The sequence below is a fragment of the Patiria miniata genome, unplaced genomic scaffold (assembly GCF_015706575.1).
Source record: "Patiria miniata isolate m_02_andy unplaced genomic scaffold, ASM1570657v1 HiC_scaffold_5, whole genome shotgun sequence".
In the NCBI taxonomy this organism is placed as follows: domain Eukaryota; kingdom Metazoa; phylum Echinodermata; class Asteroidea; order Valvatida; family Asterinidae; genus Patiria; species Patiria miniata.
Window position 1 is genome coordinate 4,042,389 of NW_024037072.1, and position 22,808 is coordinate 4,065,196.

The window sequence follows — 22,808 nt, forward strand, 5'->3', positions numbered from 1 at the left end:
GTTCATACTTCAGGCGAATGCGAATGCGAATGCGAATGCGAATCGAATTTGACATCATAAAACATTCGCCTGCAAACTTCACCCAAATCAAAATATGTTCAACTTTTACGAATTCACAGCGCAAATACTTGCCATGACGTCACAAGTTCACGTTCTCTTTCGCTGTCGCGCCAAGTATGAACCGGGCTGTATGAATGCTTGCACCTGTGCGGAGATTTTCTCCCCTGCAGCGCTAGTTTAAACAAATTTGTATGTCTAATTAATATTCATTGCAATGGTTACTACCTACAGTCACCATGACACAAACAGTGGTTGTGCTGTGACTTCATTCTAGCCCTAATCAAGAATCTTACTTGTTCTGAGTGACGTCGTTCCCATCAATCCAGCCACCGAGACGGACACGGTGTACTTCCGTCCAGGGAAGAGATTGCTGAAGTCCTGCAGTCTGGGCTGATCCTGTGGCACGGACCGAGAAATCGGGGAACCAGTACTCGGGGTCAGGACTACGATGTAAGGGTCAGTGGTACCGCCCACCTCACCCCAGGTGACCTGGAGACTCGTGGTTGTCACGCTTCTAACGATGACCTCGGCTGGTACAGCAGGTACTGCAAAGTTTCCACACATAAAAAAGAGTCATAAATGTTTATTTATCTATCATCCATTCCACCGGGAAATGATGGATAATAGTCGTACATGCACTTTGTACACTGATACATCAGGTCGTGGCGCGGCAACTTTACAAGATTTGTGACTCAGTGGAGCAACCGAGGATAGGTACAACCTTCCTTCGACTTGACCTAAGTGAACCGAAAGTGACTTCGTCTGACACAGTGAGTCTGAGCCCCCACATACAATTTCAAGTTAGGCCAAAAAAAAAAAATATTCGGTCTCTGGTCAGACCAAAGTTCCGGAATAGACGCGGCCACACAGCTTCTTTTTTTTTTTTTTTTTCAAGCTTGGATTGTACAGACAAGGTGGGGTACTATTTTGCTTTTTTGGTGTCCTCATGTACATTGGTGTCCTCCATAATTTGCCATGGTGCTTTCCATCATTTGCCTTGGTGCAATTTCCCATTCCTTGGTGCTCTTTGGTAAAAAAAAATTGAGGAGGTGCGGAAATAGAGGGCGCTGTTGGAGCTACCGCGGAACATTTTGGAAAAAAAAAAGATCGACGCGCATGGTTAAAATCAACGCGCGCGCTGACCAGAGACCGACTTATTTTTTTTTTTGGCCTTAAAGACCCATGATAAAACTACTTTTACAAAGCAATGAAATTGGAATTTTTTTCCCTTATTGTTGATCTACATATCATTTCGATTCTCAGGCTGTAAGCAGAACAACACATCAAAATGTAGTTTTATTCTATTTTCCATCTCATTCAGACTAAAAACAAATTTCCTTAACTCTTATTCAGTTACTTATGTGTCACTTTACTTAAAAAAGAAAAAGAGTAGATTAGGCCAAAAAAAAAAAGTCTCCGGTTTCTGGTATGCGCGCGCGTCGCCGTAGCCATGCGCGTCGGCAAAATGAAAAAGTTTTTTTCAATGAAAGATGATGTCTCAAAACCGCCAAACTCACTGGTTTGACCGGAATCCTGCTGCTGCACAATTTTAACGTGTTTTTAGATTGGGTTATGGTCGAGAATAAGCTTTATGTGGCCTCTCTGGACTCCCATATATTTGCACTAAGTTTAGTCGGGCACCATTTGCAGTCATCAGCCGACATCTGAAGCAAAAATATCAGGTAAAAAAAAAAAAAAAGCCGCGTCGCCGCACCACTTTTTGGGCGAGCTCCATACCAGACACCGGAGACTTTTTTTTTTTGGCCTTATGGCTATGCCCGAATCTCTCATCCAGAGCTATTGTCCAGTTCTCCAACAATTATGCACCTATCAATTGTTTCCAATGCCCATCCCAATCGTCCAAAATTAACAACGGTTTATGAAAATGATGCAGATCGTAAAGTTGCAAATTTAAAGATTACAAGAAGAGAAATTGCCAAGAACAAACACACATGCCAATAATTGGCCCCTATCAACTACACAGTGCCCTAACAAATTAAAGTGAGGGTAATTCAATTTCGCGTGCTCCAATGCAAACAAGAACTGTGCGATCGATATTTCCTGCCATTCATTTCAGGCAGTGTAACATTGTCACGCAGCAATTTCCATTTGTGTACTCTTTAAATTTGCAACTTTTCAAATTACATCATATTTAATAAACCGTTGTCAATGTTGGACGATTTACAGTCTTTGGTAGCAAATGGGGTATCAAAATGTAGCCAACAACATTCCCCTAAGGTCTATAAAACATGACGTTACAATAAGACAATCAGATTCAAAATAATGACCCCTCCAATGAGTGTGGACTTTCTTTTTTGGGGGGGGTGTTTAGATAAATGTCACTTACTGGTGGTGAATATCGCCCTCTCTCTGGTGCTCTCTGTCCTGAGCGGTGTATCGGTTACGCTGACCACCCTGAAGGCATAGGCCGTCTCAGGAAGCAGGTTGGAGATGGTGACGTCACGCGCATCCAGCCGACCGCTTGAGAACGGGGAGGCGGGCGTGCCGTCGTCAGGAAGGTAGAAGATTTCGTAGTGGGTGAAATCACCGCCGGTGGGCTCGGCCCAGGTCAGGCGCAGAGTTGTGGACGTGGGGGACGACAACAGGGCTAGGCTGCTTGGCGGTAGTGGATCTATGGTCATATTGGATACCAGAAATTTGTTAAGTCCCTGTTGTGTGTAAGAAAAATGAACTGTATCTCTCAAGACAAATTAGCTTGGAATGTTCCTGAATCTGTCAAAATCTTTCACTCTGTAGGATTCCAATGACATAATTCTATCCTTAAACTGTAAAGAGCATTTTGCTCATAACTTTCTGAATCTTCCCATCATACACCGATGCACAGACACCCCGTCAAGCCCAGTGTGTAAAATAATAACTGCGGTTGCCCGTACCATAGGTATCCCTTCAAGATCCCAAAAAACATCCAGATGGATTTTGAAAGATCCGGCATGGTTTGGGTCAAAATTCAGAAATCGGTATAAAATTTGGTTGCTCTTTTAGATTTGATTATGTGATATTGAAAAACAGTGAAAAAGAAAAGAAAACTTCAACACGTATCAAATATTGGCAAAGGTCCGGTATAAATGTTTCATTTTAATCGCAAGTAATTCTACTGACGCATCAGAGATTTCCTAAGCACTCCGACTCACTTGTTCGCTGTTGCTTGCTGAGGTATTCCGTTCCGTAGCCGACATCGACGGTGTACAGCCGGCCCGGTTCCAGATTTGGGAACGTGAAGAAGAACAGATCGTCGCGTGTTTTGCTAGCCACGGGTACGATTTGAGTCGCAGTGGAGGGTCTGGCTTCGCCATCCAGGTAGACGTAGAGAAGGTAGAAGTTGTTTCCAGTAATGTGCTTCCAGACAATCGCAATGGAGTCCGTCGTGTAATCTTGAATGATGACTTCGTTGTCTGGCACTGGAGCTGTTGCAGAAACATATTGCAATCATATTTATAGTCGATGAGGAGGGTCATCGTGAGATGTGGTGAGACAAACTGTGCTAGTAAGAGAGTAGTTTGGGTGTCCAAATGCATTCTTGAGCCAAAACTAGCATCGTTAACGTCAAAACTATCACCTAAGAGAGTGTCTACATTTCTCCATGCACCTATTAAAATCAGCCAGACATACTGTACAAGAATGCTCTTAAGAATGCTCTTGAAGGCTTCTGAAGCAAGTTTTGAACCTTTTAGTGCCAAATGGTCTTGAGAAATTTCAGCAAAATTTGGTTGGTTACCAATCACGGGCTGGATCGGGTGTTTTGCCAATACTTGGTGTTTTCCACAGCTTACCAAAAACCCAACTAAACAAAGTTGTTGTTTCCACTGAGCCAAATAGGGCTCGCTCAATGACGGCCATCTCTGTAGGAGAACTGCAACGGCGTATTTTACGCAATCAAGCACACATTGTGGAGTGTTGAAAATGCTCCAAACACGCACGCTTGTTGCTCGAAATACGATGCAGCCGATGCGCGTTATGCAAGTTGACGCTCAAAATGACAATGCACGTGAATGATCTGTAGGAAATGACCAAATGAGACCAAATGACTCAAATCGCTCAAATGACGTCATTTCTTACTGACCAGCCACATGCATCGGCAATTTGAGCGTCAACTTGCGTAACGTGCATCGGCTGTGTCGTATTTCGAACACATTTCGAGCAACAAGCCCGCATGTTTGGAACATTTTCAACGCTGCGCAATGCAGTAAAATCTTTGAGAGAAACCTGTATAATCTCCTACACCTTTCTTACTTGTTTGGGTGGTTTGTATGCATGGGTTGTCGCTAGCACAGAACCCATCTCCTGCAAGGTTGTGGGCCAGGGCTTGTATACTGACAACGTAACAAGTGTCAGGCGTAAGGCCATCGATAGTGAACCTGTGGTCAGATTGAAACGAGAATTACTGGTTGTAATCAGGGAGGCTGTTTAAAGTCACGGTTACATACGTAATGCTCCACCTTCAGTCCCCAGAACTAATTTTGACGCCCGTTTACAGTTCTAAAACCAAATGCAAAAACTGACTGTGATGGAGTCAGGGCCCGAATTTCATGAAAAAAAGCACTAGACAGCAGGTCTAGTAACTGAAGAATCTTACTGGACCTGAACTATTTTGACAAGAACTAGTTTACAACATTTTGCACTATGTGACAGGAATACAACAAAATGCTATTTACGAGTCACCCATTGTGTGTGTGCACTTGGCTAGTTCCCCCAGAAAATTTGTCTAATTCTCAATTAGCAAACACTGTCTTTTGCTTCGTAAAAGTCTGGGAACTAGACCGTACTAATTCCCATGCAGTACAGGGATTCTGCTTATCTGCCCGCAGTGAGCCTGGATGTTTAATAGGGAGAAACAGCAGTAATATAAATACAACGTATTGCTGCCAATCTAAGTTGTGGTGGCGCGACACCGCGACATCGTACCAACGGAGCATCAACGTACATGTACTGTATGCACGTATGTATGTCTGCAACTGGCATGACTGGCACGTTGGCCAGGCAGCTTCCTTTTGTTTCGGCGCGGCACAGGAAGTTTTGGGGTCGGTAATTTTAATCAATCAAGTAATGAACTCAAAGCACGCTATTAATCAGACCTCAACCTCAACTGCTAGTATAAATGGGTGTCATTTTGTTTATATAGTGCAAGAAAAAAAACACTAGACAGCCGGACTAGTGCAGTCACACACAGCACTAGACCGATGCTGAAATCACTAGACACGGTCCACGGTCCAGTGGATATTTCGAGCTCTGTGGAGTGCAGAATAGGTACAACACATGAACTAGGGTTAAGAGCACAAGACGGGGGTTGTCCACAAAAACAGGCCGTATGGGTCTGTGCCCTTTCGGTTGAAAATTAGTCGTGTGTACTTTGCACCACATGGCCGTGAAGCGGTTATTTCGTTTGGTCTTTTGGGGTACCTGGAACAAAGAGCAATGGGCAGGCCTCAACCTTACGGGAAAAAAGTGGCAGCCCACTTTGGCTTTAGTGTACATGTGAACGTACATGTGTCGTGATAAAATAGGCATGTTGGCCGACTGGGCCACGAAAAGTGTATATTTTGAAGGGGCCAACACAGCAGGACATACGGCCAATGGCCGCGGCGGCCGTGGTTAATGCCTGAGTAGGGACACTGAGGCCCTGCAAATCAGTTGCAGAAAACTCAGTACCTAACCAGTGAAACTGAGAGTATGACACTTCAAAAGAAAAAAAGGAGAACAACTGTAAGTAAGTGAAGGTCTACGATACTAAAATCAAATTACAGGTTCTGTCTAACACAACAGAGTGGGTTCGAGTCCCACCCGAGTGATTTTTTTTTTTCCAACTTTCACTCGGGAGGTAACACACTGAGCATACAGTGTTTAAACGTCGGTGCAGGGCAAAACCTAATCTGATTTATATCACCCCGACGCAAAAATTCAATCTTCTAATTCTTTGGAATGGTCACACATTTACTGTTTATGCACGGATGCCGTAGGTCTGACCAAAATCACTCACTGAGTTTCTGTATAGTCGAGCAGAGGGCTGGCTACAAACTCCCGTCCCGTGGGATCGTAGTATCGGACTCGGTAGAAGTTGAGACTGCCGACGGCTGGATTCCAGCTGAGACTGACGGTGGTTGGGCCTGGGGTCAGACTGATGATGGTTCCTGGATTCGGCGGATCTGCAGCAGATAGATAGAAAGAACTTCCAATATTGTGTATTGGGGGGGGGTGACCAAGTGGTAAGGGTTTGCAGCTCATGATTAGAGGGTCAGGGTGTTCGAATCCAGCAGCCGGCCATATGTCGTGTCCTTGGGCAAGTCACTTCACCCTCACTTACTTATTAGCAAGTTGTGATCGTTACAATCATATAAATCTGCCACGAGGGATTGAAATGATTCAACATCACAGCGCCAAAACTGTCTAAAAGAATTCAAGCTATATTTTTAAGCCTTACTCGTTTTGGCCGATCCGTTGAAGCTGATCCCCCCGGCCCCAGTCACAGTAATGGTGTAAACCGTAGTGGGAGTCAGGTTCTCATACAGGTGAGTGGAAGCGTCGCCGATGAACTGTTGGGAGGTACCATCCGCACTGGCAATGTTGAGGACGGTCGAGTCGGAGTCGCTGAGCCACAGTATCTTGAGTGTTGTCGAGGTGACTTCCTGAAAGTATAGGACTCTTGGCTGGGCTGGACCTAAGGGACAAGAGAGATCCAGATCTTAACCTGTTAACACCGGTACTACATTGTATTACATTGTACTACATTGTATTACATTGTATTACATTTTATTACATTGTATTACATATTATTCCCTGATGAATCCGTAAAACCATTAAAGGCAAAAGGATCATTTGCTTCCCGTTGCAAACAGTCTAGATCGATTCCTCATTGTCCAAAACATATGTATACCGAAATTCGTGGAGGCAGGATAAGATAAACTTGGATTAGGTGACATTTTAGGTTTGTGCACAAGTCTGTGGGAATGTCGCCCTATTAGAGCATTCAGCGACATTATAATTCTCACTAATATTATGGGGGAAAAAGTAGGAACATGGGAATTGTTACTGATCATGTGTTGTTAAACTTATTCAGAGACCTAAGCAACCTTTTTAAGGTTGGGTGCTTGTCATTTGAAGCAAAATACCAATGGGCCAAGAACTACTCCAGAGCAACGACACTCCAGGTTTTTGGGGGCTATTAACCAGGGACACATTTCATGGAACGGAAATTAGCAGAATATTTTCCTTAGCAAATTCGCATGCTAAGCAGGAATGAGTAGAGGACCAGTCCATCAAATCGTATTTAGCAAATCCTTTTCTGTTCTTAGCTAAATTCTGTACTTAGCAGTCATAAGTCCATCACAAGTCCTCCAGTCCCAATGCAACTCACAAGCTATTCAAATAAGCTTTGACAAAGGCAGTTCTTTTGTCATTATTCACCCAGTATTTGGACTTGTGATGGACGCGCCTACATCAATACTTTTTCCTCTTAATAGATGTCTAACTATTTACTCCGTTATAAGAAACGTACTGGTGGTGTGCTGAATGCTCCCGGGTTCACTGGTAACCCGACAGTCCTTGGAGCCCGACACAGTCTCCACCTCAAACAGGTACTGGGTACTCGGTTGTAGGCCCGTCAACGTCGCAACGCCGGTGTTCTGGTTGATTGTCGCCCCCAGTTGGCGAATCTGCCGGCCGACCTCGGTGTAATAGATGTCAAACGCGCCGAAGACGCCCGTTGGTCGGACGAAGAACAGTCTCACCAATGTCGGTGTGGAAAGGGAGGAGATGAACGGGTTGCCGGGGCGGACGGGAACTTTAAAACAAACAAAATTCAGGAATGACAACAAGAAATAGGGCGTGTCGTTAGTCTTTAGGTTTTTTCGTTGCAACGTTCGTTTGGGCTACTGCTACACGTCTAGAGCTCTCAAGCTGAATATACAGCTATGCATGTGCATGGCGTGCACGCACAAATTAACCCTCCGTCTCGTCTGTGTCACACGGTCCGCCATGATTGGGACGATGCGAGAGGATCGACCCACACGTCCATATTCCTTTAAGGTAACCTTCTGTGGCGTATGGATAACACTTCAAATCCCTGCACAATTATATTGTGTTTGGCAAGCTCAGGGCAAGCAGGTGGATTTGGTCACGCTTCACTGCTCTCCACAGTGCTGTTTTTTTGTGTGCAGTGACTCTCTGTGTGACACAGTTACTTTGACACTTCATATCCCTTCACCTAAAACTGACCTGCAGGGTTTTGAAGGGTTTTACATATTGCTGTGAATATTGACTTCCCACTAGGAGCATTAAACATTACGTTATTAACGTTACTTTTTCTGTCACTTTTCCAGTCCAAGTTCATGCGCTAGATACAAACAGCCATCATATTTGTTTTGTGTAATATATGCAATAATTACCTGATGCCGGGAAGGTGACTTTAACTTTAGTGTATATTAGAGTTCTTAACTTTCCTCAGACTTCACTCTGAGTTAATTGAAATACAATTTTTTTGAAAGCTAATTTTTGGACAATACTTACTTGTCCGTTGACATTTGGTCATTTCAATGTCTTGTGTGGCGTCAACACGCACTGTGATGTCATACTGTTGCCCGGGTTCCAGTCCGCTGAACACTGCAGTCCGTGCATTACCGTCAATCACATCTGGGAGGGTACCGGTTGGATAGATGGACGGCGCGTAGCCAATGAAGCCAGGCTCACTGCTTCCGTCTCCCCATGTGATCTTGATGGACATCTGGGTTACCTCGAGACAGACAATTTCACCCGCGGCCGGCGACACTGACGAAATAAATGACAAAACGTCAATTCATTTTTGGGTTTTGCCATTCGCTGGCCTACTTACATGTGCACCGTACACTCAGTGCTGTCCAAGAACATGCGATAACAAAGTTTCAAACCTACTTGGGTGGGACTCGAACCAATAACCTCCTGCTTACTAGTGCAGATGTCTTACCACTCCACCACAGAGCCTGCCATGATCATTTGGTCGACTAAATGTAGCAGTAGGGACCCCAATCAATCAATAGAGAGGTCAATTTATACATTTTACTATGGAATCGAGTACCACAGCACGTACTGGAAGCTTCACATTCACGTTCCAGTTCTCAGAAATGAATTTAAGTAAGTTTTATTTCACAGAATCCATGTAGGTGAACTTCTTTGAAACATTGAAAAATAGTTGTGTTATGGAGTTTATTGATTATGTGACCTCTTATAAAGACTTCTCAATGAATCTTTAACATCTTTAAGTACATGAGAAAAGAAAAGGTTTTTCCTCCCTTTTCTTATAATCACTTGTTTTGGTATTGGGTACTGCAAGCCAGCAATTGTACATGTACATGAGTCGCCGACAACTCAAGAAACAATGCTTTTAACTTCTTAATGAAACAATTCTCCTACCTGTTCTGGCCACTCGGGTGCAGTCATCGCTAGTCTGTGAGATTTCACCGGTTCCAGACACCACGGCTACCGAGAGCGTATACATAGTATCTGGCAACAGGTTGCGGAAGGTGTACGTGGTGTCGGTCGGGGGTAGGAAGACTGGTTCGGAAGGGAGTCCACCGTCCTCGGTAATCGTCAACTTGAAGAGATCGAAGACGACCGGTCGACCCTGGTGATCAGGCGGGGATACGAAGACGAACTCGATGGTGGTCAGCGCCGGAGTAACGGTGGTGACACACAATGATGTGTAGGATGGTTCTGGAGGCAAAAACAAAAAGGAAATTCACAGCAGGATAATTGTTCTGTTTGATGTGGAGTCCCAAAAAAAAAAGATATTCGTAACTTTCTCCTTTTTACTTTTCATTAGTGAATAATTCATCATAATTAAACCATTTTCAGACCGACATTCCAAAGTTACGGCAAAACACACTCCGGTTTCCGACAAGCTTATACATTCCATTGTATGGACTCTTCGAGTCATTCAGTCAATGTTTCGACATTGTCGCTCCTAACTGTTTCAAAAATCAAACTTATCATGTACTTAATTTGTATCTTTCAATCGTTTAGTGCAGCATGATTCTGGAATGTCAGTCTGTATCGGGTCCAAATCTAAGGGGTGATTAGATCAATTTTCTCCCCTCCAAAACCTAAAAATAACAACAAATGCTTGGTTGTTTTTTTTTAGTTCTTTCCAAGTTTTCCCATTGTTTTGGCTGATCGTTAGGTACTTTTCCATAACATTGTAATGAGTACAAATTGGTGCCTCCTATATCTATTTCCAAAAACCAATAAACCCAATCTCTCCAAAGCAGCTGTGAAACAAAGGCTGCAACATTTTGGTCATGAGGGAGACAAGCTGGACAAACTGATTATGTTTGGTAAAGTGGAGGGGAAGGCAGAAACTCCGATGGACAGATGGAATTGCTACTTTTCTTACAAAGAAGTCAATATACAGCTCCTACACCAAAGCTCAAATCGCCACGAATGGAGAAACTTCATCAAGGGTGTCATGAATACTCAATTATGAGTAGAACGACGGTGATTAATTATTTCTAATTGGAGCAATACCTTGGACTTTACCATGTGTGGGCACGTGTGGTCTAGCGGTAGAGCACAGGCCCATGATCGTTGGATTGTGGGTTCGAGCCCCGCCGTGACCATGCGTGTTGTGCCCTTGAGTAAGGCGCTTTACCTCAATTACTCCTCTCAACCCATGTGCTAAATGGCTACCGGCATTATCCAATGCTGGGAAGGTAACAGACTCGCTGTGGAGGAGGTGTGGCGATCCCCCCACAGCAGCAGCATTACATTGAGTCTGGCCCAATCGCTTTCGAAAGAGAGTTGGCACTCCGTTCCTGTGAACACAGGTTTGGCCCCCTTGGACGCGGCCTTAGTTTTGTTGAAATAAGTAGTTCAATGTCAACATTTGTTCCTTGTTTTGTTTTGTAATAAACAGAGAGCAACTCACTTGTTCTGACCACCTTACTGCCAGTCGGCAAGTTATCGTTGCTGGTCGACACCATGATGGTGTACTCCTTGCCCGGCACCAGGCCAGCGAAGGTCTGTACGCTAGGTCTGCCGGAAGCAGCTACCTGAGAGGGGGCGTCGTCGCTAATTTGTAGGTTGTACCGGGCGTATTCGCCGGCCACCTCCCCCCAGGTGAACTCGATGTCGGTCTCCGTCACGCTGCGGATGATGACCTCGGCTGGACCGGCGCTGGCTGTGATTGGATTGGGAAGAGGTAAAGGGAGTGGCAAATGTGGTAAATGTGGCAAAAGATGTGGCAAAAGTCAGAAAGGTAGGTAGAAAACATACTGTAATATTTATTTGTTGACATAAATATTAAGATAAATTTGCAAGATTTTGGCAAATGTGACTCAAGTCAATGAACCTCACAAAATGAATCTGCAGGAGTTTTTTTCACTTGTGAGTTTTTCATATGAAAAAAAAATACTTCGTGTTTAATTCTGATATTTCCCCTATTTGGAAAAGCCGTCTAAGTGGGTATTTGGAGTCGTATTTGTAAACAGCTCTTACCTGTGGTGAAAGTATTAGAGACATCGGTGCTCGTTTCGCTGTTGTCCGCACTGCCGGATATCGCCTTGATCGTCACCACATACTCGCTGTCCGGCAGTAGGTTCTCAAACTTGACCTGCAGGGGGCTGCCAACTCGGACGACGAGAGGCGATGGCGTGGTCCCCTCGTGGGGGAAGTGAGCGACTAGGAAGAGATCCACGTCTTCGACACCAGAGCCCTCGTTCCAGGCCACGTCCAGGGACGTGGAGGAGCGGTCGACCAATCGGAGATTGACAGGAGGGTTGGGACCTGGCAATTGACCCATCACAAAATGTATGAGAAAGAACGAAAATGATTACTACAAGTAAAGTAAGTAAAGTCTGTCCCGAGCCAATGTGGCTCATCAGGCCGGTGTTTATCTCCGGTTTCCTTGGCATGAAACGACTGAGAATATTTCTACTCCCCCTGAATGGGATGCCAGTCCATCGCAGGTTACTCCCCAGCTAATGCCGGTACCCATTTATACTCCTGAGTGGAGAGGGGCAAGTGGGGGTGAAGTGCCTTGCCCAAGGACACAATATATGGCCAGCGGCTGGATTCGAACCCCGGACCCTCTGATCATGAGTCACGAATCCTAACCACTAGGCCACACACTCCCCCCTACTACAAAGAGCTACAAAGAGCACTATAAAAGTTGACTGAAATATTGTTCATTGTTAAATTATGATGTATGAGAAAGAACGAAAATTATTACAACAAAGAGCACTATAAAAGTTGACTGAAATATTGTTCATTGTTAAAATATGATGTATGAGAAAGAACGAAAATTATTACAACAAAGAGCACTATAAAAGTTGACTGAAATATTGTTCATTATTAAAATATGATGTATGAGAAAGAACGAAAATTATTACAACAAAGAGCACTATAAAAGTTGACTGAAATATTGTTCATTGTTAAAATATGATGTATGAGAAAGAACAAAAATGATTACTACAAAGAGCACTATAAAAGTTGACTGAAATATTGCTCATTGTCAAAATATGATGTGCGTGTTGATCAGGCATGAAACTTGGAAGATACACTTAATGGCATAAAGAGGGAAGCATGTGCGTCGTGAGGGGGGGCAAGGGGGTACTTGCCCCCCCCCCCCCAGAAAAGTAAAAAAAAAAAAAATATGAGGAAAAAAAGAAAAGAAAAAGAGGCGCAAAGTCATATTGCTGTTAATCTTATGGGTGGGGGGATGGCAAATGTGCCTGCCCACCCTCAAAAAATGATAAATCGAGAATATGATGGAAAAGTACAGGGATTTGGGGGGGGGGGATGGGAGGGAATGTACTTTGCCCCCTTTAGAAAAAATCCTGGCGACGCCCATGGGGGGAAGTTTAAAATAAGGATATCAGATGATCCGATAAACTTGAATGCCTTCAGGATGATACACTAATGTTTTCGTTGAAGATGCCTTATTTCAAATTAAAATTTAACTTTTATTTTTTCCATCATTCACTCCTTCTTCTGTGTATTTACGAGGCAAAGTATCTGTTGTTGGTGCTCCAGACACAACATCATCTTTACCCCCTACTTATTGCATTCATAAAATGCTCCCAAGTCCACATTAGCTTCCTTGAGAGAATACAACAATCTTCAGCATTACAAGGATCAAGACATGACAATGTTCTTGCTTTTCATGAACTATTACCATAAGGCCCCCCCAAAAAAGTCTCCGGTTTCTGGTGTTGCCGTAGCCATGCACGTCGGCAAAATAAAAACTTTTTTTTTTCAATGTAAGATGATGTCTTAAAACCGCCAAACTCACTGGTTTGACTAGAATCCTGCTGCTACACAATTTAACGTGTTTTTAGATGGGGTTACGATCATTATAAGCTTTATGTAGCCTCTCTGGGCTCCAATACATTTTGCACTTAATAGTCGGGGACCATTTGCAGTCATCAGCCGACATTTGAAGGAAAAAAAAGTAAAAAAAAAAAAAAAAACCACGTCGCCGCACCGCTTTTGGGGCAAGCTCCATACCAGAAACCGAAGATTTTCTTTCTTTAAGGAAGTTAATTTTGTGGGCAGTTGTAATAGAGTCACATTTGACAACAGTTCAATCACAAGTCATCCAGTCTCAAGTGACGAGACAAGCTTTCTAATTTACCTCTTACAAAGGCATTCTGTGATCACTGTACATCCCCTGTTACTTTTAAACTGACTTGTGATTTGACTTTAAGATTGACGTGAGATTGACTGAATGACAACACTGATTATGTACGAGGCAAACTCACGAGTGCGTTGCTGTCCGGTCAGAATACTCGGGTCAACGATACTGCCTGGTGTGATCTCAATGCGGATATCATACAACCTGCCGGGTACCAGATTAAGGGCCGAGTACGAGGCAGTGGACTGCGTAGCGCCTCGTGGAATGAAGATGTTGGTAAACATCGGCCGAGTTTCGCTGGCCGGCCAGACGAAGACGAAGTAGCCGCTTACACTGTCATTTGGAATCTCGGCCCAGAGGATGGTCATGGCGGTGGTGCTGACATTCTGGACGATGATTTGACCGCTTGGTACTTGAGCTGGAGTTTTAAAAAAATGACATTACTGACACATTTGAGGACAAATTAATAGCAGTTTTTAGATGAAATGCAAACATTGCACTGTGATTTTTAGTAGACGTACCAGCTTGCCATCTCCAGCTTTTGAGAAAGTTATGCTGGTTTGTTGTATGCAAAGAGTTAAAGACACAGTCTCTGCCGCCCTAAAATGGGCCAACTTTCGTGGAGCTATTAAGCAGAAATTATTTCAAAGCAAACTTTGGTGCTTAAAAGCAGTTATAAGCCGAGAACTAATAAGCAGTTAAGAGATTTTCCTCGGCAAATATATTCTATGCCTGGCAATTTTTTGTGTTCTTAATCAGCCTTTCTAATAAATTTTTGCAAAAGTGTCCCCAAAAACTTTGTTTAGGCGACACAAAACCGACTACTAACCGGTGTGGAAAGATCGAGAGACTCTGTCATCATTCCGCTGTTGGTCAAACATCGGATCAGCGCTGGACTGGAGAACAGCAACCACTTCGATCTCGTAGTCCGAGTCGGGGTTCAGCATCTCGAAGCGATAACGCCTGTCCTCGTCGCGATTGACGCGACCGGCCAGCGATTCCTCTCCTTGTTCGTTAGTGATGAAGACCTCGTAGTAGCTGAAATCGCCCACGGGCGCATTCCAGGAGACTTCGATGGAGGTGGTGGTCGCGGGGATAGAGTTGATGCCGGAGGGGTTGGCTGGGTCTAAATATATATTTAAATAAAAAGGCACAAGTTAAACTTGTGCGATCACCCGGGCATGCTGGCAGTATTTATACAGTAAATTTGGCAGCACACTTTTCAGTTGACCTTACCAATATCAACAATGACCTCATTTGACCCCTAGATGAGCTTTGACCTCAAATGTATCAAGTCATCTGAAGTCCCACTACCAAAAAATCATTGTCACCAAGTTTGGTCGAGATTGAAGTCTGACTGTTCATTTGACAGCACTGAACAGTTAACCTATTAACCAAAATGGAACACATGTACACACACACACAGAACTGAATTTCTACATACGCCCGAGGACAATGCTTTGTCCCTGTAAAAATATATCACACTCTCCCATAGACTTAGCACATAACTTTACGATCGAGGACCATTTTCAACAAAAGACCCAATGCTCAAGGACTGAAAGGATCTTTTGTTCTCCCTTTGTGTGTCCCCCTCAATCGTAAAGCCACCCATGAACACGTTACAACACAAAGACGGACGGACTTTGTGTGTGTGTGCGAAAGGCACAAAGGATTAGCACGTTTAGACCCGGAGGCGAGTCGAGGCAATCTTGACGTCTTAACCCGTCAGCCGTGCCTGTGTATAAAAACAGCCAGTGCGTGTTATCACGGCCTCTGACGCAAACTGGTTAAAGGTACCAACAAATAATTTGTTAAAGAGAGGGACCTACTTGTTCGAATATGACGGATGTGTGTTGGTTGGGAAGTGCCTGTATAGGTTAGCTCCACCCGGTATTCCGTGGCCGGTGCTAAGGAGCCAAACTCGGCCGAAGCGATCTCTAGACTCGGGTGGGAGTTGATCAGGGCTCCGGTGCTGGTCTGGAACAGGTTCAGCTGATAGTCTGGTGCCATGCCGGGGATCCCACCCCATACCAAGGAGACACTGTTGGAGGTCTGGGATCGGACCAAGATGGTTCCCACATCCACAGTCACTAAAAGATTGAATGAAGTCTTTGCAATTCAATGAAAAAGAAACTTGACATTTGGAGGCATTTTGCATTAGAAAATGTTAACTTTAATATTTTTCTGAGTTTCGGCACTTGAGATTGTGAGTAAAGTTATAAGCTTGCTTGGGTGTTTTTCTTTCTCAAAACCTCAGACATTATTGAATAAACAATGAAGAAATTCAGTCAACAAAGAAATTCAGTCATTGAAAGAACAATTCTAAAATATTTGCTAGAACTCTTTTTTTTATTATTCTTTGACCATAAATAGAATAACGATTTGTTCAAGAATTCGAAACCACTTTTTTCACAAACCTGTTGATGCATTGACATTAGCTGGTGCGCTGATCTCTTGCAAGGCACCGGTTCCCGACACCATCACCACATAGAACTCATAGGGGGTGGCGGGCAGGAGACCGGTCACCCTCAGCTGTGTGACCATTTTAGGGGTGGAACCAGCTGGGGTGGATACCAGGGATCCGACCTCCTTGTAAGATACTTGGTAGCCACTGAAAACGCCGGTACCAGCGGTCCACGTGAGTGTTACCGACACAGCGTCAGAGGATTGAGCGGAGAGTAAGGCTGGTGCGTTGGGAACTGAAAAAGGTCAAGAAACGAGCCATCGTGAAAAACAATTCTGAATTTTTACGTTTTTTGATATTTGTTTTAAGTAAGATTTGAGGCTTTGCATGGTGGAGATACTAAATAATGAAAGGTTTGCGGAAACACCATGTGCGAATAGTTTCTCAACTAAGAGAATGGTTCTGAAAAGAACCAGAGGTATAAACTCGACGTTCCGGTCAGTATGCTCTGACCGTCTTCAGGAGAGTGTTTAAATATTTGTTTTAATAGTTTCTTGCACTATTACTTGACCTAATATACTCTTTGATCTGATATAAAAAGGTCATGCTTGGTGTACTCAAAACTATGCACACTTGACATAAAACCAAAGGCACCCTTTTGAGATGAGAATGAAAAAAAAAATATGCACAAAATTTTGGTAGGATAAATTCATGCAGAAACTTTTACACAAATAAGAAACACTTTTACTATTTGAATAAATCTACAAACTGATCTCTTGAGAAGAAGCTGTGAGTGTCTTATATCCATAAGCTGTGCAATAACATGCTCCACGACGATCACGAGTTGGTGGTAAAATATGTCATTTTCAGTTGCTACGCCACAACTTACGCCACCTAAAATGAATGCGCAAGTTACGCCATAATTAAATGCGCGAGTCGCAGACTTACGCACTATGAGACTTTTGGGAAATGGGTCATATAAAGTGAAATGTTGCACGGCATAAAATGTTGCGCAGCTTACGCATTAAATTGTGGTGCAAGCGGAGTTGCGTGCGCCATTGCGTAAAGTTTTGCGAAATCGTCTGCTGTGTGCATGACAGTAAGTGTGCATGACAGTAAGTGACTGCAATAGGCAACCAGTTCAATTCACAAGAAGACTGTAAGCAGGTACCCTCTGAGACCTACAAAACAGAGATGTCTTACTTAAACCTCAATCTAGTAAACAAAATTAAATTCACAAGTTGAAGGGCTAATGAAAACACATCTCTATCATCTCAAATCTATTTTCCTTTCTGCGTACTTGTCCTCTGCAGCATCGAAGTCATAATGCCGGTGTCGGTCAGCACGACTAAGCTGATGTTGTACAGCTCCCCAGGAACAAGGTTCGAGAAAGTAGCCAATCGCTGATTGGGATCTATGGCCATGCCTGCACTGGGTTCATCGATGCTGACTGCGTAGTTGGTGAAACCGGGGACACTGTCGGCCGCGCCCCAGGAGGCCCTGATGGAGGTCGTGTCGACTGACAGGATCACGATGACTCCTGGATCTGGGGCAGCTGTTCAGAAGAAAGTGCAGATGCAGAGAAACTGATTATTAAAGTCCCATGTTTAATATAGCGTTTGTAGGATGTTCCAGCAGTAACTGCTTCAAATCCAGCTCCCGCCAATTTTTAGGGTCACTGATTTTCTGTTTCTAAAATGCTCATTTTCCACTCTAATAGAATTTATACAAATTTGGTGTCTACTTTTTTCCTGTTTCTGTTGCATCTGACATCTATTTTTTCTTAATAAAATTGATGCACTCCTTCGTGCAGTCGTCCTCCAAGAGTGATTATGAATTGAGAACTACCTTCCCAACAAATTTTTTAAAAAATAGTTTGAAGTCATTCTCAACGATACTTGTGTGGCAAATTACGTCCCAGGTGACGGGGACAGAAAAAAATGTCACACTTTGGATCTTAACTTCATATAATGACCCTCTGCATACCTATGCAGCACTAAAACTGAACAAGGTGATCTGTGTCCTACTTAATTGTTGTGTGTAATGGAGGTTCAACTGGTAAACGTAAGTTGCCAATGGCTGTTCACGATGCTTGAAATTGAGAAAGTTTCAGAAAATCGTTTAAGTTCCATCGTTTGTATCTCTCGCAGGGTTTGCCCAAACAGCTGAAAATTTTGAAATGATTTGATTTAAAAAAAGAAAATTATGAACGGGAATAAATGTGTGCTTGGCCCGTTTTAAACAAGTTAACCGGCTAGGAACATGGACGCAGATAAAGGCCGGAGCCGAAAGTGATGGCCATTATCGGTGACCAGGCCCCTAGCCAGATTTAAACGTACTTGTTTAATACCGGCCAAGCACAGATTTATTCCCATTCATAAATACCTTTCAGTCAAAAAGTCAAAACAAGTCAAGAATGACAAATTTCCAATGATTTTGTTCAAACAAGTTTAATTTGTGAAACACCTCCTACAGCAATGTTTATGGCATGTGCCTCGCATGCGAGTAGCACTAAAAATCCCCTTATATGGAGATTGCGCAATGTGGCGCAGAACACAGCAGTGTGGGTGTAGTGTGAATTAAGAACCCTATGAAATACGGACTCATTGGTTAGTATTGCAGATGCCTTTAGTGAAGATAATTAGGAGAGCGACTGTAGAATACTGTGCAAACTCCTTGAAAGGATGTCCCGCACAGGTCAGGTGTGAGGGTTCAAGCAATAGAATGGTAACAGAGACCAGATTTCATTGGAGTCCAAATTTCATGTGACACCAGAAAAAAAGTGTTTAAAACCAGTCTTTTTTTAATCAAAACTTCCAACATGACGGGCTCTCAACCAATAGGAAAGGGTAAACTGTCTTAGGTGTTTATGAATAGTGAATTACTAAAAACGAAAACAAATAAAACTGGAGTATGCTAAAGATCAAGCCCTTGCACTTACTGGTGCTAGTTGTAAGGGTGGCCGGTACGCTGATTGTTCTCAACAGGCCAGTTCCGGAGCTTGCGAATACATCAATATTGTACTCAACAGCCGGGAGCAGATTTTCTAGGGTAAAGCTGTCCACCTCCCTGGTGACGTAGATTTCATTCAGGACGGGACCGTCGCCGATGTTGTACGTGATCTTGTAGGAGTCAAACTCTGAGTCTACTGCTGGCTCGTTCCACGTGAATGTGATGGAGGTTGTCGTCTCAACAACTCTAAAGACGCCTGCTGGTGGGGCTGGCACTACAAAAATAAAAAAAAAATAAACAATGTAACATTGAAAATATTCGCTAACACTATCTGCCAGACATTTCTAAGGGTCAAGACACACGAGACAATTTCCGCAGGCAACTTGGAGGCAACCAAATGCGCTGCAAGTTGAAGGAACCCTCATAAGATGGACATAAGATGGAATTTGCGTCGGGGTGATGTATATTCAATATTGGGTTTTGTCCTTCACCGACACATTTTCTTTTATAAACACTGTATACTCAGTGTTGTTCCAAGTGATTGTGAGAAAGCAAATCACTTGGGACAACACCGAGTATACAGTGTTTATAAAAAAAAGTGTCGATGAAGGGCAAAAACCGAAAATTGAATTTATATCACCCCGAAGCAATTTCCATTTCATGAATAGTTTGGTTGCAGTACCTGCTGCTATATCAGATTCCAACCAACCAGCCGACCCCAGCAAGCTGGGTGGTCGAGTGGTAAGACGTCTGCACTAGTCAGCAGGAGGTCGTGGGTTCGAGTCCCACCTGAGTAGATTTTCTTCTCGCGATCACTCCGGACAACACGGAGTATATAGTTTTTATTTTTTCAAATGAGTCAGTGAAGGGCATAACCCAATATTGTTGAATAAAGTCCATTTTTTTTCCAACAGTTTATGGAAAATACCTCGGAACAATCTTTGAGATTGTGTGGAACAAGTTGTCAGTAGACTGTCTCGTGTGAAACGGCCCTTATAGTGGGGGAGGTTTTAAAATATAGGGGGAATCAGGGGACAACTTTTTGGGCACTTATTCAATAGTTGAATCCAGGCATGTGATCACTGTGCGCGTAATTTTTATTCCTAGGAGGGTTAGGGGCAATGTCATGAATAATTCATGTTTATCCATGAGAACGGACAATGACGTCAACAGCATTGTTGTTAGTTACTCAACTAGTTACAATACATTAAAGCATTTTAAAGAACGGTTGTCGTCGAGCTACCACACAGTAGCCTAGTGGATAGCGAGATGAGCTATGGATACAAAGATCCCTGGTTCGAATCCACGTCGTCGCTGCTCATTTTCATCAGCTATTTTTCTTCTCCAAAATTATCACTGAGATAATTTTAAATTAAGGGGAAAATAGAACGAGAACCTAAGTCTTGCAATGATTCAAAGGAAAAACTGAATTATTCATGACATTGCCCCTAACCCTCCTAGGAAAAAAAAATACGCTCACTGTGCACTCACGAGGCCCCCTTCAATGGAGAAAACCATCTGAACAATAGCTAGCGCAATGCTTTCGCCATTGAAGGGGGCCTTCGTTATAGAACAGACAGCGTGTCCGGATTGGCCTATACGGACAGGACTGGACACGATCTGATACTAGGTGACATTACTTGGGAGGGTGCTTTTGTGGTATAGGGGAAGGGATTATGGGGAGATACTTCAGCTAAGTTGCAAAGGGAGAAATACAATTTAAAAAAAAAATCAAAAATGCCCGATTCCTCTGCCAAAGATATCTAAAAGTGTGGGGGAGATTTCCAAAAAAAAAACTTGTGGTGGACACGACTGGCCACTTTTTGACATCGGGTGACACAAGGCCGGGGGATGCTAGTTGTGGCATAGGGGAGGGGGGTGGCCAAGGGAGGGGTGGGGAGGGGTGGGGAGGGAGGGGAGTAGTTTCACTAAGGCTTGGGGGCCCTCAGCCACCTCAGTTACCCTCTCCCCATGATACACCATTGAAAATCAATCTTATTGGAAATTTGAAAATTGAAAATCAAAATCTTATTCCTAGAAGAGCATGATTTAAACAAACAGTCATAAAATGTACTAAATCCTTGGTGAAAGACTTACAGGTCCGGACGCTGCCCGTATTTGACAGACTGCCAGCCGAGACAGTGACGTTGTAGAGACTTCCCGGCCTTAGACCAGTGAAGCTGCCGATGCGTACAGCGTTGGGACCCACCACGCCCACGTTGGCACCGGCGGAAGGCACGATTTGATAGACGTAGTTCTGAGTGTTGCCGGTCACCTCTCCCCAGGTGAACTCAATGGAGGTCGTCGTGACCTCACGGAAGATGACCTCGACTGGAGCAGCGACAGCTGTAACATTGGTTTCAAATGCAAGATTTCAACGATTTATCAATTTATTCATTTCCTATTATTCTAACTAGGGAAACCCCGTCAGTTTTTAATGAACTGTACTCTCTCTGGAAACCCTTGATATGAACGTGGGAAAAGTCACCAAACTGGAACAGTTTCAAAACTTTAGAAAATAAAAATATGTGGCAAACTCAAATATTTGAATATCGTTTTCTTATGAAGTTAGCTATGTTTCACACCTTATAATTCAAAACTCAATTTTAAAGTCCTAACTGTTTTAAAGAAAACTTTTATTTCAAATATTTACATGATAAGCTTCAAACCATACAACCAACACTCACAAAAAAATTTAATGTGACCAAAAATACAGAGTAAAATTTTACAATAACAAATTGTACCTTGGGCTGTTTGTTCCACTGAAATTAGCAGTGTTTCGCTTTATTTTCAGTGTTTCAAGTATTTTCAGTGCAAATTTATAATGTCATGCCCAATCAAGCTCCAGGTTGTCATGATCGCAGCAGTGTGCTTTTGGGTTTTTATTTTGCTTTGGATAGAAATGAATGTTATGGAAGCTCAATCAAAACTGAACTAAGAATAATGAAATAACAACTGATGTGAATATTTCTATACCAAAGGTCTCAAAGTGCTTCACAATTATTACCCCTGTTCATCAGGCTATGAGACCATTTATTTCGGCAGCAGCTCGAGATCAGCGCAATCTGGATTCTACCTTCACAGGTACCCATTTATACTCCTGGGTGGAGAGAGGCGATTGTGGTAAAGTGTCTTGCCCAAGAACACAAGCACCATGGTCCCAGTCAGGGTTTGAACCGACATGAGTTGGACACTGCAACCACTGGACCAGGTGCTCCATATTGACCCGTTAGCACTTGTAAATGCGTTGTACTACACTGTATTGACTTTTTGCTGAAGCCATAAAACTATAAGATCTTGGGTCGGTTTGGGGGCTAGGGCTATGCACTGGAACCGGGTACCCGAGTACCCGACCGTTAATGTCAGGAACCGGTTCCAGATTATGGAATCGGCCACCCGTAACCAACTTCGCAAATTACTTCGTAACTTCTCAGTCAATGAAAAAAGAAAGGTTTCGAATGTCAGTGGGAACATTTTCAAAATGAAAAAAACAGGATACATTTCACATTTTATGATGCTTGCAAAAGTTGCAGTTTTCGCCACATAGCTAAAAAGCTCACTGTATACACTCTATCTAGGCGTATTGCTGCACCGATGTGTCAGTATTATCGTGCGGACCTTTATGAACAATCGGAACAGCAACATCTCAAATTTGAATTTCTGGCGTGGGTTTCTTTCACAGGTACCCGGGTACCCGTATTTTTTTTCAGTAGGGTACCCCGTTCCTGTACTACCCGTAAATGCACACCCCTATTGGGGGCGGTGTAAGGCGTGTCA

The 22,808-nt window shown here is 43.4% G+C and overlaps 1 protein-coding gene across 1 annotated transcript in view; it reads right to left on the reverse strand.

The window, feature by feature from the left end:
* The window catches only part of LOC119740867, a 191,326-nt gene that overhangs the window by 116,843 nt on the left and 51,675 nt on the right, over positions 1-22,808 (reverse strand). Inside the window, exons 39-56 of the mRNA XM_038216324.1 lie at positions 21,129-21,377; positions 19,021-19,305; positions 17,380-17,634; positions 16,093-16,374; positions 15,505-15,765; positions 14,505-14,801; positions 13,803-14,093; positions 11,539-11,826; positions 10,970-11,221; positions 9,460-9,759; positions 8,581-8,838; positions 7,571-7,855; positions 6,497-6,733; positions 6,056-6,221; positions 4,312-4,436; positions 3,213-3,485; positions 2,408-2,692; positions 354-605 (exon numbers count right to left, since the gene is read on the reverse strand). Coding sequence (XP_038072252.1) covers positions 354-605; positions 2,408-2,692; positions 3,213-3,485; positions 4,312-4,436; positions 6,056-6,221; positions 6,497-6,733; positions 7,571-7,855; positions 8,581-8,838; positions 9,460-9,759; positions 10,970-11,221; positions 11,539-11,826; positions 13,803-14,093; positions 14,505-14,801; positions 15,505-15,765; positions 16,093-16,374; positions 17,380-17,634; positions 19,021-19,305; positions 21,129-21,377 — 4,641 coding nt within the window. The remainder of the gene's footprint in view (positions 1-353; positions 606-2,407; positions 2,693-3,212; positions 3,486-4,311; positions 4,437-6,055; positions 6,222-6,496; positions 6,734-7,570; positions 7,856-8,580; positions 8,839-9,459; positions 9,760-10,969; positions 11,222-11,538; positions 11,827-13,802; positions 14,094-14,504; positions 14,802-15,504; positions 15,766-16,092; positions 16,375-17,379; positions 17,635-19,020; positions 19,306-21,128; positions 21,378-22,808) is intronic.